The sequence below is a fragment of the Pyrgilauda ruficollis genome, unplaced genomic scaffold (assembly GCF_017590135.1).
Source record: "Pyrgilauda ruficollis isolate IOZ18807 unplaced genomic scaffold, ASM1759013v1 scaffold10, whole genome shotgun sequence".
Classification (NCBI taxonomy): Eukaryota; Metazoa; Chordata; class Aves; order Passeriformes; family Passeridae; genus Pyrgilauda; species Pyrgilauda ruficollis.
The window spans coordinates 15,671,973-15,686,553 of NW_024508101.1; the positions used below are offsets into that span (position 1 = coordinate 15,671,973).

General features: G+C 48.9%; 1 protein-coding gene across 2 annotated transcripts in view; it reads right to left on the bottom strand.

Annotated features, from left to right (window-relative positions):
- Window positions 1-14,307, bottom strand: part of LOC121350496 (6-phosphofructo-2-kinase/fructose-2,6-bisphosphatase 4) — a 50,456-nt gene extending 36,149 nt beyond the window's left edge. The window contains exon 1 of one of the 2 annotated variants that reach the window (XM_041461888.1): window positions 14,139-14,307. In XM_041461888.1, the coding sequence (XP_041317822.1) occupies window positions 14,139-14,190 (52 nt within the window). In that variant the 5' untranslated portion in view covers window positions 14,191-14,307. Of the gene's footprint in view, window positions 1-3,381; window positions 3,425-14,138 lie in introns of those variants that run through there. The other variant, XM_041461896.1, reaches the window with a different exon arrangement.
- Window positions 14,308-14,581: the final 274 nt, after the last annotated feature.

The following is a 14,581-nucleotide window of genomic DNA, read 5'->3' on the forward strand; positions in this document are numbered from 1 at the left end:
CTTGACCTGCTCTTCCCTCTGCTCCATTTCCTTGTCTCCAAGGCCAATAACAGTTTTCCTCTGTAGGTGCCCCCCACTATATTTTTATCCAAGATTCTGTTTTGGGTCAATAACTGGCATGGTGAGGGGCAGAGGGGCTGCAAGAGTTACCCTGCAAGGGTCAGAAACTAGAGCAGAGAGAGGGAGGTTTCGAATGCTTAAAAGCTTCTCGGTTTCTTCTGTCAACTGTGTGTTTACTTCCAGCAGTCGCCCAAGGAGGCGTGAGCAGGAACAGTTCCACCTGTGTCCCAGGTTTATCCCAGAAGCCTGTCTCCGGTGCACGCAGGGAATGTCGCAACACACAGGACGTGGATTCCAGGGTAGAGTCCAGCAGCGGGACATCCCCACCTCGCCCTCCTGTGCTCACAGCAAGGCCAACACCAAGATCCCCCAGCTTCCCTAGCAATGCCTCCAGTAAAGCCAGGAGAGCCCACAACACATGTAATACCAACAGAAACAAGAAATGAATAGGAACACATTTATAAACCCCACTTCTCAAGTTTGTTTCACATACATTAAGTAGGAAACTTACTAAATCCTTCCAGCCTCTAGAAATAAAGTTTGTACTTCCTTTCTGCAAATCCACACCCTGCACAAGAACTGGAAGCCCAGTCACACAACTGCCTCGAGCCAAGAACACTGACCTGATGTTGTTCGTACAAGAATAGCATTTTTCAGAAGCCTGAGGGGTGAATGGTCACCTTTCTAAATCTCGTTCTCAAAGCACCAGGCACAGGGCCAGTTAATTAATTTCTTTCTGCTCAGGCAGATTCAAACTCGTGGCACCTGCACAAAACTTCAGTTAAGGGTTTGTCCAGGTGTCTGTAATGACATCAGAGGTGTTCAGAGACACCTGCTAGCCTTTGTTTTTGTGAGGCACAGAGTTCAGCTTGGTTGAGGACAAGCTTACATGATTATTTGTACTCAAGGGTTAGTTGATTTGTGGCTTGTTTTTAAACCTCAGTGCAGTAATGAGCTATTTGATCAAGGACACGGAGAAAGTAAATACAGGTATCTTGTGCTACTCCTGAGGTCTCGTTTCAAAACATGGTTTACAAGGGCACTACATTCACTTCCTGGGAAAAGACAGAACAAGTGTTGCCTGTTAGATTCCCAGTAAATGACAGAGATCACCTCCTGCACAATCTCATTGTCATCAGCTGCTGTCTTAATGCAAAGGCTGGAGGAGCAGAGCTGATGCCTGCGGGTGAAGAGCTTTGTTTGCTACAGGGAAACCATGAACAAGCCTTTACTCCCAGGAAGGCTTTTACACAAAGCATCTGCTCTCAGGGCCGTGGTGAGCAGAGAGCTCACCTGAGAAACCACCTCTCTCCAGAGGCAAAATATCAAGGGGGAGGGTAGTCTTGGAAAATAAGCTGCAGCATGGAAAAAACGTGCTTGAGCCAAGTGACAAAGTTACACTAAGTCTCTGGAAACAACTGACAAGACAGGAAATGCAGGGTTCAATGCCTACAGCAAATGGTAATTATTTAGAGACAGGGAGAAATAAAAGAGACTGAAGCAAGGTTTCTGCTTGATGTTACAGAAACCCAACTTGTATCTGTGAACACGCTGTACCATACAGCACACATAATCCAAGTTTCACAATACGTGCAATGACTGCCACGTACCTCATCTCCCTAGTAAAGGTATCACTTTTTAGTCTGACAGCCCAAAAAAACATCCATAAACCACACAACATCTCTTCCTCCTGTCCTTCACCATCTCTCTGGCAGCACACGCTCGCTACGTGGAACAGGGAAAGATTTTCCAGCCTCCCAGGTGCCCACATCCTCAGCACCCCGAGCACGCACAGCTCCCCACAAACCCACCCCAGGCCCTTGTGCAGCGCGGGGCATCCGAGCGAGAGCCAGGAGGGATCTGAGGCACGACAACGAGACATGGGCACAGCCAGCGGCGAGTACGGGGGTTCTGGAGCGTTCCGGCAGCTCTCCCGCACCGCCCGGGAACAGCCCGGGGGCGCCGGGGACAGCCCGGGGGCACGGGGGACAGCCCGGGGGCGGCGGGAACGCCTCAGGCTCCCGCGGGTGCTGGCACCGCCCGCGCCGCCAGGCGCCGCCCTAACCCCTCCGCGGGCACTGCGCGGGCGCCCCCTGGTGGCTGCGGCGGGCAAAGGCACCGCCCCCGACGGAGCGGGGACAGACGGACACACGGACAGGGGACGGACGGACGGACACACGGCCGCGGGGACACGCACACAGCGCCGGCCATCCCTGTGCTGGGAGCCGCTCTAACCCGCCGCGCCGCCCGTGCCCGGACAGTTTTCCTGGGAACAGGAATTCCCTGGCACCCTTCAGAAAGGCAATGTCACAGCCAAGTGACACCCGGATGGCCGTGCCAGGGGACAGCAAAGCTCCGCAGAACTAAAATGCAGCAGGACTTGGCTTGTAAGCGTACGTGTTAGAGTCAGAGGTTGCAGAAAGCTACAGGGAAGGAAAGCCCATCTACCGGCCTGAGTTATTTCTTAACTCAAATAACAAAAAAAAAAAAACAAACTATTGGGAAGAGTGAGCCCACACTCAGAACTAAATATCCACACTTCTTTCTAGACATTAAACAGCAATAAATCATATTTCATCATTAATCTATAACATCAATTTCTCTAAAGTAATTCTCCTTCCAATAAATCATGGGATATACTTTGCAGACCCACATTCTCAGCTACCCACTTTGACAAAACCCACAGTCCCTGCCCTCTACACACACACCTGGCAATAATCAGCTGGGAAAAACCTACATCCAAATCCTCTCTATTGCAAGTGGCAGGTAACTGCTCCAGCTCCAAGTGACAAAGAGGAACTTGTTTAAATTATTCCATCTTAAGATTGGCATCTGCATTTTCTACATCTGGCAATAGTGAGAGGGGGACAGACCAGAGTTTTAAGTTCTTATCCCCGTTTATGAAGGTGCAAAGACAGGGCTGTGAGGCTCCCCACTCACAAGTACTCAAAAAAGACATCAACCCTAGCACAGCAGCAGTTTTGTTTCAGCACAAATTGAGGAGACACAGAGGAACACAGACCTTGCAATAATCATTACATATGGCTGTTATTCAAGAAATACAGACACACACCTGCATAGCCTTCAGCCACACACATATCTCACATATCCAGCTTTGACACCCATCCAAAGCTCCCCAGTTTCACATGGATTGGCTGGCTCTGAGCAGCTAACAGGCATCCTGCTACACTGCATCACAGTGTTTGTATAAAGGAGACAGGATAATTCCTGTTGAACTTAGAATTTATTTTCTCTTTCAGTTAAAAAAGAAAACCCAAAAAAAACAAAAAAAAAAAACAAGCAAAAAGATTTCAAATGTACCTTCAGCAGGCTGGTGGCAGTCCTTCATTGGCCAAAATCTATGCAGCTGGAAGCATCACCCCAGGACAGCAGCTATCTAATTTATACCAGGCTGTTACCACACTGCAAGCCAATGAGAGGAGTCAGTGACCACACACAACTATGCTTCACCCTTTCTGTTCACAAGTAACAACAGTCCAGCATTTCAAAACTGGGTTTCAGGTGGAATGGGAGAGATTTCTCCCCATTCAGCTGAAGTGAGGCACATTGCTGATGGGGTTTTTCTGACCAAGCATTTGTTGGGGTGCTCTTACATGGTGAAAAGACTTGTAAATGCACCCGGTTTCTGCTATAATGACCAAACCTACTGCAGAGCAGCTGGGACATTTGGCCTGTTCCGTCACATCCCTCATTACACTGGCACCTCAGCAGGGAACAGACTGCTCTCTCCTCCAGGTAATTCCCATATTCCTGAAGTGCAGATCAAGCCTGGCAGGTTTTTCCTCCCTGGGCAAGAGCAGTCCCTGACAAGCTGCCTAGAACACAATGCCCTTCTGCTCAGCATGCTGTGGCCTCTGCAAGCCAGGCACTAACCCAGCCTTGCTGTCCATCTGCCAGGGAAACCCAGAGGTGAAGGAGGCTGCTCCACAAACAGCACCTCTCTCCTCCCTGGGCTGCTCCTGAGCTCCTGGATGATGGCACAGAGAATGCCCTGGGAACAGTCATCCTCCACAAGAGATCCCCCAGGAGCTGAAGGCTTCTCAGAGAGCTTCCCACAGGGAACAGAGTAAGTTCTCTCCCATTCAGAGCTTAGCAAGCACAATGAGCAATCCAGGCAGAGAGGCGCAGTGCTGGGTTAGCAGAGTGACACACACTGACTCACACCTCCTCAGTTCAGGCTCTCGGGACATTTTGTTACATCAGCTGCTTAAATGAAGACTTCCCATCTCATCAAGGCCACCTATGGTTCCCTCCTCAACCCGAAGCGCCATCCTCCTTTTTGTTTTCCCACAGTCCAGTGTCCCAGGAGTCAACCCAGCAAAAATAACAAATAGCCCACTAAGTCCCCAAAAATGTCAAGCATCCCACATGACAGGTTCAGCAGGTTCCCCAGACCATCTCCACAGGTCCTTCCATCTGGGACTTGATTCCAAACAAACTGAAATCACAAGGGCCAGGCCTTGTGATACACGGCCCTAGCACTTCCTCCATTTCTTCTGAGCAACAACTAAGTTTTTTTAGTGGCACCATCTACTCCATATCTTATTTCCTATCACTGCCCAAAGGAAAAACGTTCCAGTTGTCTTGGAGTAGACTGCTACCCCAAAGACAAGCAAAAAGCCACTAAGAATTCAGAAGTAAAACAAGAATCTGCCCTCAGCAAGACACACCTAAAGAAATTATTTTCTAAGAGTTCATTTTACTACCAGACTTCATGGCTACAGATCAATCTATCAAAGAGATTGATAAAAAACACCCAGGTGTAATCATGCTTTAGATGAGAATAAGCTACTACTAAGGACAAGAAAATTCTTCAGTGCTAACTGGGGAATAGATTCAAACAACACCCAAGATCCCACACAGAAAAAGCCATATAAATACAGATACTAAAGAGATCCCTTGAGCTGAAACAAAATATTCCTTAGCATAGATAAGGAAAATAATTCATCCAAACAGAAAATGTTAATGTCAGGCAAATCAGCAAGAAAACAAGCTCCTATCTATTCCAACAACCACCAACACAGCTGATACAAGGGAAGACCTGACGGGGTTTGGGCCCTCAGAAGCCTCACACCACACTTACTTGGCTGGAGAGACAGATAATTCCCACAGCAATTTGCTTTTATGGTATTTTCCTCATTGTCTGCCGAAACATCATCAGAGCTATCCATGGTGCATGCACAGCAATGAGGCAGCCCCGGCAGCAGAGCTCATGTGTGCCTGGATCCCAGCACAGGTGTGCTTCCCAAAAAACCACCAGGACCCCACCACCAGGAAACAAGCACCAGCCACACAAAGGTTTTATTGTAAGAATTGTACCAATAAACTCTTGGATCGCTCTCTACAGAACTCACTCCTTGCATTGCAGGCACATGAACTTTATTAGGGGACATAGAGCTGATCAGCAGAACGTCACCTCACCGACACGTGGACTGCACGAGAACCCAGAGCAAACCCTGAGACTCACACACAGCAATATCAACTAAAATAATATACACCTTGCAACACTGTCACTCTGCTCTTTGTTATCTTCACGTGAACCATTCCTCAAGGCACGGTCACCCAGAGTATTTTCCTTATTTCTAAGTATATAAGTATGTTAGTCTAGATGTTTATCACATTTCAGAAGAAATAACTGATCTCTTTTAAATGTGGGAGAAATTTAATGTCTGGAGATAAACCCTTTTGATGAGATGTTGTTGCTTTTACACAAGGAAGTTTCCTGGGTTAAGCCTGGCATTACTGGTAGATTTAAGGCTAGCCTGCATTAATTCTCTTAAATCTGAAGGACTAATCACTAAATCTTTACACCTTCAGACCAAGCAGTCCTCTCCCATCTTTCCCTCTGAGAGAACACCGAAATTATTTCCCTGAAAAACAGGCAAGATCTTCAAGTGGTGCTTCCAGGTATTGCTTAAAACTATTCCCATCATCACCAAGTTGAGCAACATTTTAAATCTTCCTGTTATGATGCAACGTAAAGGAAAGATGGCATCCATTATTCATGTTTTCTGAGCACAACCCAGTGTTAAAAAGCCCTTTGTAGATAAACCCTCTCGCTGTATACATACCAGGACTCCAAACTATTTACACGAGGGGGCCTGTGCTCGTGAGAAGTGCAGAAAGAGGACACCAGAACACACAGCGTTTGCACAAACTGCCTATTTGCATTCACATGTCCGGGGGTGAAGCGAAAATCCCGGGTTTCCAAGATGGCAAGCGCACCGAGAGAGCCATTCCTGCACACTGCCCTGCTAGAACCCGATGCTGTTACTACAGCAACAGCACGGACAGCCTGGCACAGGGTGGGCACAGCCGGGACAGTGCCCACCTCCCCGCCAGGGTGGCACAGCAGCAGCTGCACTGCAGTCACCTGAGAGCCGCGACTTAGCCACGGAAAACAAGGGCTGGATTAATCTGTACTGCCTGGAAGAGAAGGGAAAACAAAAACACACCTGCAGCCATGGGGATGTCTGTGTTTGTGCCTCCTGAACCTGCATAAAAGCAATCTGTGCTAAGCAGTCCAAGTGCCTCTGCCACCGCAGAGCTCTCTATTCCTTTTCAATCACCAAGCACATTAGAAAAGCTCCCCAGTTCTGAGTTTGAGTGTGCAGGTATGAGTAGTAATGTAATTAAAGGGAGCACAAGGAAGGGACTGACAGTTTTAAGTAAAACAGACAGCCCTTATCCAGGCTGACAGGCTTATGAATTATGCTCACCTACTTTTATATTAGATATTTGAACATTTCTGGTGTACACACATCCTCTCTCCTGTCACTCAGCTAGGATCCTATGAATCCCACTTGCTCAAAACTGTAGGTCTAGGCTGCTAAATTAAAAAATAAAAGACAAAAGGGCAGCTGCTATCTCAGAGCAGAACTAAAACACTTTACGCCATCTTTAAAACCAAATGCTATCAACTGACTTCAGAAGTACAATTCTACAAGAGCTGTCACTTCAAAGGAAAACATCTGTAAAAACTTACAACATGAGTTAGGGGATTTGTCTGATGAGATGAAAAAGGGGAATATATTGACAACAAAGAGTATACAAAATTTGCATGCGATTCAAATGCATTAAGTACACCAAATTAATTTTTTAACAAATCCTGAAGGCTTTGGGACAGAGCTACCTATCAGATAGCAGCACTTTAAAAGACAAGAGATAAGAGAGCTTGGGAAGCACCACCCGGGGTTTGGGGTGTGAAACACTGAATGACTGATGGGGAGCTCAAAGGGAAAAAGGCAAGAAGGAAAACAGCCGGGCTGGGTGACAAAGCCTCGGAGGTGCACAGTGAACCTGTGAGTCAGCAGCACTTAATGGAAGCTGAAGCCATGCGAACGCCTGGAAAAGGGCACAGGGAGACAAGAACAAGACAAGGTCAAACCGTGGGAGGAGGAGGAAAGGCCGGACCAGGATGGGGGAAGAACATCACCAAAGAAAGAACAACGGCCTCTGGAAGCAGCAGTGACTGTGCAGAGAGGAACAAAACAGGGGTCTGCAAACATCCCAGTGACATAAATAACAGGCAAAGAGAGAGAAGCACCCCAAGCAGCCCGGGGACGGCTGAGCGAGACGGGGTGCAACCTCCCCTTGTGAGAGGGACTAGACTTCACTGAGAGCCAGAACAAACTTTAAAAGGGGCACAGAGTTAAAGGTCCGGCAGAGGATAGTCCAGCCTACCTCAGAGAGCAGCCAGGGAAAAGCCCATGGCAATGGAAGCCAGAGCAAAGAGAAAGAGGCCCAAAGTCCTCTCAGATTCCTGCATGCCCCACAACACCAGTAAAGCAGGTTTTGTGAAAGTAAGGAATAAATCCGTCTGGAAAGCCAGCATGGAAAACTGACACTGACACGAGGAGGAAAACAACTCACAGCATATGCGACGCCAGCTGCTGCTGCTGGAAATATTCTTAAGCTCTGTGAAAAAGGAGGGTATTCATCCAAATAAAAATACAAGCAAACCAGAGCAACGCTTCTCAGAAGCTACCAGTAACAGAATTTATAATAAAAGCAAAAATTCGTCTTTATTTGGCAAACTGCAATGAAGTCAGGTAGTCTAAAACAGCACCGAAGGGGAAAAAAAATACAGGCCAGATACACAGATCTAAACCACAGGGAATCTCAGTATTCAGAGCCTCCAGGGCAGATTTCTCATTTTCTGTGCATTTTGCAAGTAGACCTAGATGGCCTATCAGCTTCCTGAGACTAACTGGATCAATGTGCAAACGAGGAAGCTTAATAAGAGTAATAAAATTATGACAGCCAAAATAATCAGATTTACAGAATGCAGACAGGCTAAACAGCACAAATGCTACACATTAAACCCTTGCAGGGGAAACATTCACCAAGTGAGGCTCCAGCATTAGTAAAGAAGCCTTCTCTTTAAAACAAACAAAATAAAAGCAGCCCACCTGAGTTCTCTTTATATTTTGAAAAAATAGCTTTGGCTTAGCACAAGTGTGTCCCCAGAGAAAAGACAAAAAATTATTCAGGTGCACAGAAGGCCATACTGCATCACAAACAGCATAAGGGACAGCCCTTGGCACCAGAATGTGTAAAAACACATTCCAAAATCTAAATATCAATTGAAAGCCAAGAAGGATACAAAAATAGAAAACAAAGCAAGGGAATCAGAAGCAAATGAGCACAGCAGCCCTCACACTCACCACCCCCAGTGAAAGAGCAGCTGCCCAGGCTCCAGACACCCCACCCGGGGTCACTCTGTGCCTGAGGGTCCCCCTCACCACCAGGGACACCTGAACCTTCTTTCACACAGGACACAGGTCTCAGAAACATTGGTCTTCCACATTTTAATGAAAACTGGCTAGCAGGAGTGATGAGGTGCCCTACCAGCGCTCCCGGGACACACAGAGCTTTGAGCTGGTCCCAGCAGACCGGGGACTGACACCAGATGAGCCCAAATCCCTGGAACTGGCTCAGTCTGGGGAAGAAAAATCAGTTAAAACCCCAAGATATAAATCTGCAGGAGATATCTCTTCCAGAGCTGCTTGGATTTTTAAGCTCCTCTACTCTAATCCCCAAATGGAGCATTTCTCAGGGAAAAATAAAGAAGAATCTGAGAGACTGATCTCCCACCGAAAATGAGTAATGACTTCAGCAGGAACAGGGCTGCTCCCCCATCAGTCCACCTCTCACAGGCCATCTGACATTTTCTAATTGCAAGAGGTCATGAACCCCTGAAATCTCCTCATTGTTTTGGGGAAACCAATTTCACATGGGTAGCAGAAAAAAAAATACAAAGCTTTTTGTTTCCCCCCCTCCTTGATGCAGAAGGTAAAGGCTGCACAGCTCAAGGATATCAACAGGGTTCCCATGAACAACAAATGCCTCTTGTTATTAACAACATCAATTAGATTTCCAGGGATATATGACCATAAATGGAAACTTAAAAGGAAGGAAAAGCCAGCCTTAAATCCAAAGAGTGTCAGTGGTCATTGGTTGCAGTTTCAGACCACTCGTGGTGGTTGTGCTCCTTAAGTCCAAAGAGGGGGTGTAGTCATATAGAAGCTTTTAGCTATAATAAACCACCACAAATATCTTCTCTTCCCATGTTTTGATTTAAACTATCCACTGGCAAACCATACCTAATCCAGACATGAGGATTTCTTGCTGCTTAGGGAAACCTCCCTGTTTAGGCATCTAAAACCTGCAGGATCAGACAGAGCTCACCAAGGCTGCTGTGCCCATGGAGAAACCCCTGACGTGGCAACCCGCTGCCAGAGAGGCACCACCACGAGTGGCCTTCCCAGCCAGGCAGGAATAGCACGTCCCAGCCATTTTTAGGCCTGTCCCAGCCATTTTTAGGCCTGTCCCAGCCATTTTTGGGTGTCACTCTGGCGACAGGCACGGAGCCCGCAGCAGATCGAGGCTGGCAGGGGCTGTTGTGGCTCCTGCTCAGAGGAGAACAGTGCCAGGAGCCTGGATCACAGCTCCCCTGGCAGTGCCCAGGGCCACAGCTCAACATGTGTGAAGCCAGCTCCACACAAAGACAGGGCACTATGCAGAAACAAAAGGAAATTTTTTTAAAAATAACTATTCAGGAAGGAGTTCAGGTAGCTCTGGCTCACCTTCAGAGGCAAAAAGAGGCAGGAACTCAAAACCCTTTATTCACCTTTTTTGGGTTTTATTTTTTCCTATATTTTTCTACTTGTGCATGGCCAGTAAACAATATAGTAACATACTGAATCACCTGGAAACTAATGCCATGCAGGCATTTCAGATATCCGAGCGCAGAATTTACAGCTTTAAATTCCATGTTCCAATGCAGCAGGCACATTATTTCTACAAGGGCACCCATGACAAATCCATCCCATTTTATTAGTAAAACATTTGCAAAACAAGCTTTTTATCCATCACATGGATACAAGTCAGTTGCAATTAAGAGACTCATCATTTGTGTTCATGGCAGCTCAGGGTTTCAGGATTAATTCCAGAGCATTACTTCAGACCCTTAAACGTTGCAGACACCAACACCCAGGAGAGCCCCCCATTTAGCAGCTCCTCAAATGAGAGATAGGTTTGGCAGAATCAAAACACAACACCAAAGGCACCTAAAACTGCACTGTTGTAATAGCACAGGTAAGTTGACACATTTTACTAAAAAAACCCCAAGTATTTCTTCTCTTTGCATGGACACAAACTCACAGGCTCAGCACATCAGAGTGATTTTGGAGAAGAGAAGGCTCTGGGAGATATTAGAGCACCTTCCAGTGCCTAAAGGGGCTCCAAGAGAGCTGCAGAGGGCCTTTGGACAAGGGCATGGAGTGGCAGGACAAGGGGGAATGGCTTTAAACTGTCAGAGGCAGGGCTAGGTGGGATATTAGGAATAAATTCTTCCTTGTGAGGATGGGGAGGCCCTGGCACAGGTTGCCCAGAGCAGCAGTGGCTGTCCCTGGATCCCTGGAATGCCCAAGGCCAGGTGGGATGGGACCTGAGCAGCCTGGGACAGTGGAAGGTGTCCCTGCCCATGGCAGGAGGTGGGATGGGATGAACTTTAAGGTCCCTTCCAGCCCAAACCATCCTGGGATTTTACTCCACCAGGTCAGCACCTCAGCAGGTAACAGGTTCAGTACGTCTGGAGATTAGGATTCATAATCAGTGAGGGATTGCAGCACCCAGGGCCAGGTCTTGGCAGGCACCCAGGAACAAGCCTGCTTTAGAAGGTTCCTGGCCCCATGCTGGAGCCTTGTCAGAGCTGCCCCTGCCCCTCTGCACGACCAAACCATGCCCAAAACCAACCCACCACTGCTGGAAATAACAGCCTGTGTGAACCAACACGGGACTCTCTCCTGGAGGCCGACTTTGAGTGCCTGGTAAAAATCTGCATCAGGAATCAACTTAAATTACTTAATTTTAGACACTGGAGAGCCCAACCAGACAGTCTAGGGAGTTTGGAGTTGATTATTCTCTTTTGCTGCCTTTTACAATTTAATTACTTAACCTCTTATGGTCTCAGACACCGCAAGCCAAGCACTTTGCCTGTGAGAAAAGGTTAACAGACTAATTATTTCTCTTACAATGGGCAAAAATGGCCTCTGGGAAAACCAGTGCAGACCCAAGGAACCCTGCAGTTCTCAGGCTCACGTCTGGTGCCTCCTCACTTGTATTTTGACAATTTTTACCCTTTCTACTACACTGACCTTGTGACTCTTCCCAAGAAGCCCCACCCAGGGTGTGGGGCCATAAGCTTACACCGTATTCAACAACTTAAAGCAAACAAAAAATAGAACCAGAACAAAACATATAGAGTGGGAAGGTGAGAATACTCCACCAGGTCACTCCTTTCAGAAGGTCAAAGCATTCCCCAAATATGTGATCTTTTCCAGCACTTCAAGTCTAAGATTTGTATTTATCTCAAGGGAAAATCTGTGGGCATCATACACAGAGGTTAAGCCCCAAGGAAACCATGCAAGTCCAGTGAGCCATTCAGAACACATGCACAGTGCTTCACCAGCAATTAAATACTGTCCACAAGTTGGATTTACCAAATCTCTTACTCATAAGAGTAGAAGGAACACTGACGCAATCAAATTGAGAAAAATATTGTTGCAACCAGGCTGATTTTTTTAATTGGATGGATGATACATTAAAAAAATGAAGCATTACGATCACTCAATTCAACAACATCCTGCTACTGGTAAGGGTTATATTTATAAATCAGTACATTTTCATAACAAAATGTCCTATTTCATGGCAGATCCTTCCTTCAAATGACCTCAAGAAAGTTCTGAAACCAAATCCTCGCCAAAGTGCTCTCAGCTTTGGGCCCTCATCCTGCACAGCTATCCCTACATGAATGCTGTCATTAGATGATGCACTGATTTAAAAGGACTGGCATCTTATGTAAATGGATGTTACTGCCTTTAATTGCAGCCATAATTATGGGAGTGCCTCGGAACTGAGTAAGGTCACATTAAGCAAACTTATTGGAAACTTTGCAAACTGCTCTGCAACACACTGGACGAGCACCAGGAGTCCCACAAAGGGCATTTATTCAGTCCCATCTTCAGCTCTACGCAAAGCACTACAAAACCAATCCCATATATATAGGATTGCTCCAAGTTATAGCTGGTTTAGTATGTTTTTGCCTGAAATTAACTAGTTTCTGTGGCATTTGCCAATAGAAAAAGTTTAATTTAGAATTAGCGTCTTTAAAGATCGAAAAATCTTGAACAGTCTTCAGGTTTCTTCAGTATTAACATCTTTATTGTTCCTCCTCACATCTCAAAGCACCAAGGGACCTGCCACAGAGCCAACAAGGAGCCAGGTGCTGACAAGAGCAGCAAGGGCGGTATGCAGTTCGCCTGGCACAGCCACAAATCCCTGCTATGGAAGACACAAGCATCGTGGCAATGACCAAAGGGGCAGCCGAGGGGTTTTCGTTCAGCCACAAAGCAATGGCCATCAGCACCGGCTATCAGCACCTTCCAACAGCTGAATGGGGGTCCCCCTGCCAGCCCGAGAGGTTCTGACACCCCCGCCGCAGTGAAGCCCCTCTCCATGCCCCGGGTGGAGCCAGGCACGGAGGCAGCAGGCAGCTGCCCGCTGGCAGAAGCAAAGGGATGGCTGTAAACAAGAGCGAGCCTGTGACTCACCGGGCAGAGCCACGGCCCCTGTGCACCCGCTGACACCCAGCTTTGGGTGGCACGGGCACAGCGGGGTCCTGTCCCGTTACCGAGCCCGAGCACAGCCCCAGACCCGAGCACAGCACCCTCGCTGCCACATCCACCTCTGCCTCCCCTCCTGCCCCACGCAGCAGCACCGCCTGCTTCATCGTCCAGCCTACGTAATACAATTTTCCTAGGAAGTGGGGGAATTATATCCAAACATAACCAAGACTAAGGCCGTGGGCAGAAGTTTTGGTGCACTTGCATCACAGCTGTCACCCTGTATTACACAAAGTGCCTGGCAAACACGCCAGACCTCGGTCCCTGGGGAGAGCCAGCCCTTCCCAAGGAAGGCCCCAACGAGCCGGCAGCCAAATCTCACGAAGGAAGATAAAAAAGGTGCAGATTGTGTGCTTTTTACGGAGCTGCCCTTAGGAATAAGGGAAGAAGAGCTAACCAGTTAGATCAGTATTTGCCAAAGCACCGCTTTTACACCCTCCCTCGGCAAATGGAGAGCACCGAGCCTTGGAGGAGCGAGATGTAAACCCGCCTTCCTACAGACAGTTAAAAAAAAAAAAAAGTCCATCACAGCACAGCAATCTCCAAAAATAACTCAGCAAGCAAACAGCTGCTACACTACGACTCCCTCTTTCCACGCCACATCTCCCAACCCTTCCTTCACCCCGGGCTGCTCCAGCAGAAGCCGCAATTCCCATTTCCCACCGGCCGAGCTTTCCGAGATGCCGGGCACCCTCACTGCTCGGTGGAACCGGGAGGGAAAATCCTGACCAGGGTTCCAGGAAAACATACGTTCCCCGCTCAGCCGTGCCCTGGCCGCGCACGGCTCTCTCGGGGCCGCCCCGAGGGTGGGAAGCGGGGGGCGGGAGGGGAGAAGCGGCGGCGGGGGCCCGGGGGTCCCGGGGGTCCTACCTCGGCAGCGCCGGCCCTGCGGGCAGCGGCCGCGGCGGCGGCAGCCCCACATGGGCGGCGGGCTGGGCTGGGCTCCGCTCCGGCGGAGGCTGGCACGGAGCGCAGGGCCGCGGGGAGCCCCGCGGAGCTGCCCGCGGGTGTGCGCGCCCCGCGCGGGGCGGGGCGGGGCGGAGGGACCGGCCCCAGGCAGCCCCCGCCCGCCGGGAGCCCCCGCTCCGCCCCGCGCCGCCCGCAGCCCGCGGGGTGCTCAGGGCCTTGGGGGAGCAGCTCCCGCACCTCTGCGCGGGCATGGCCGCGGAACCCCCGCACCGCCCACCCTGCACCCCCGCACCACACACCTTGTATCCCCGCACCCTCCGCAGCGCACCGCTGCGTGCCCCATCACCCACTCCCTGCCCGGACCGCAGCGTCCCACTGCTGTCTGCTCCCCAGGGCTTCGTGTT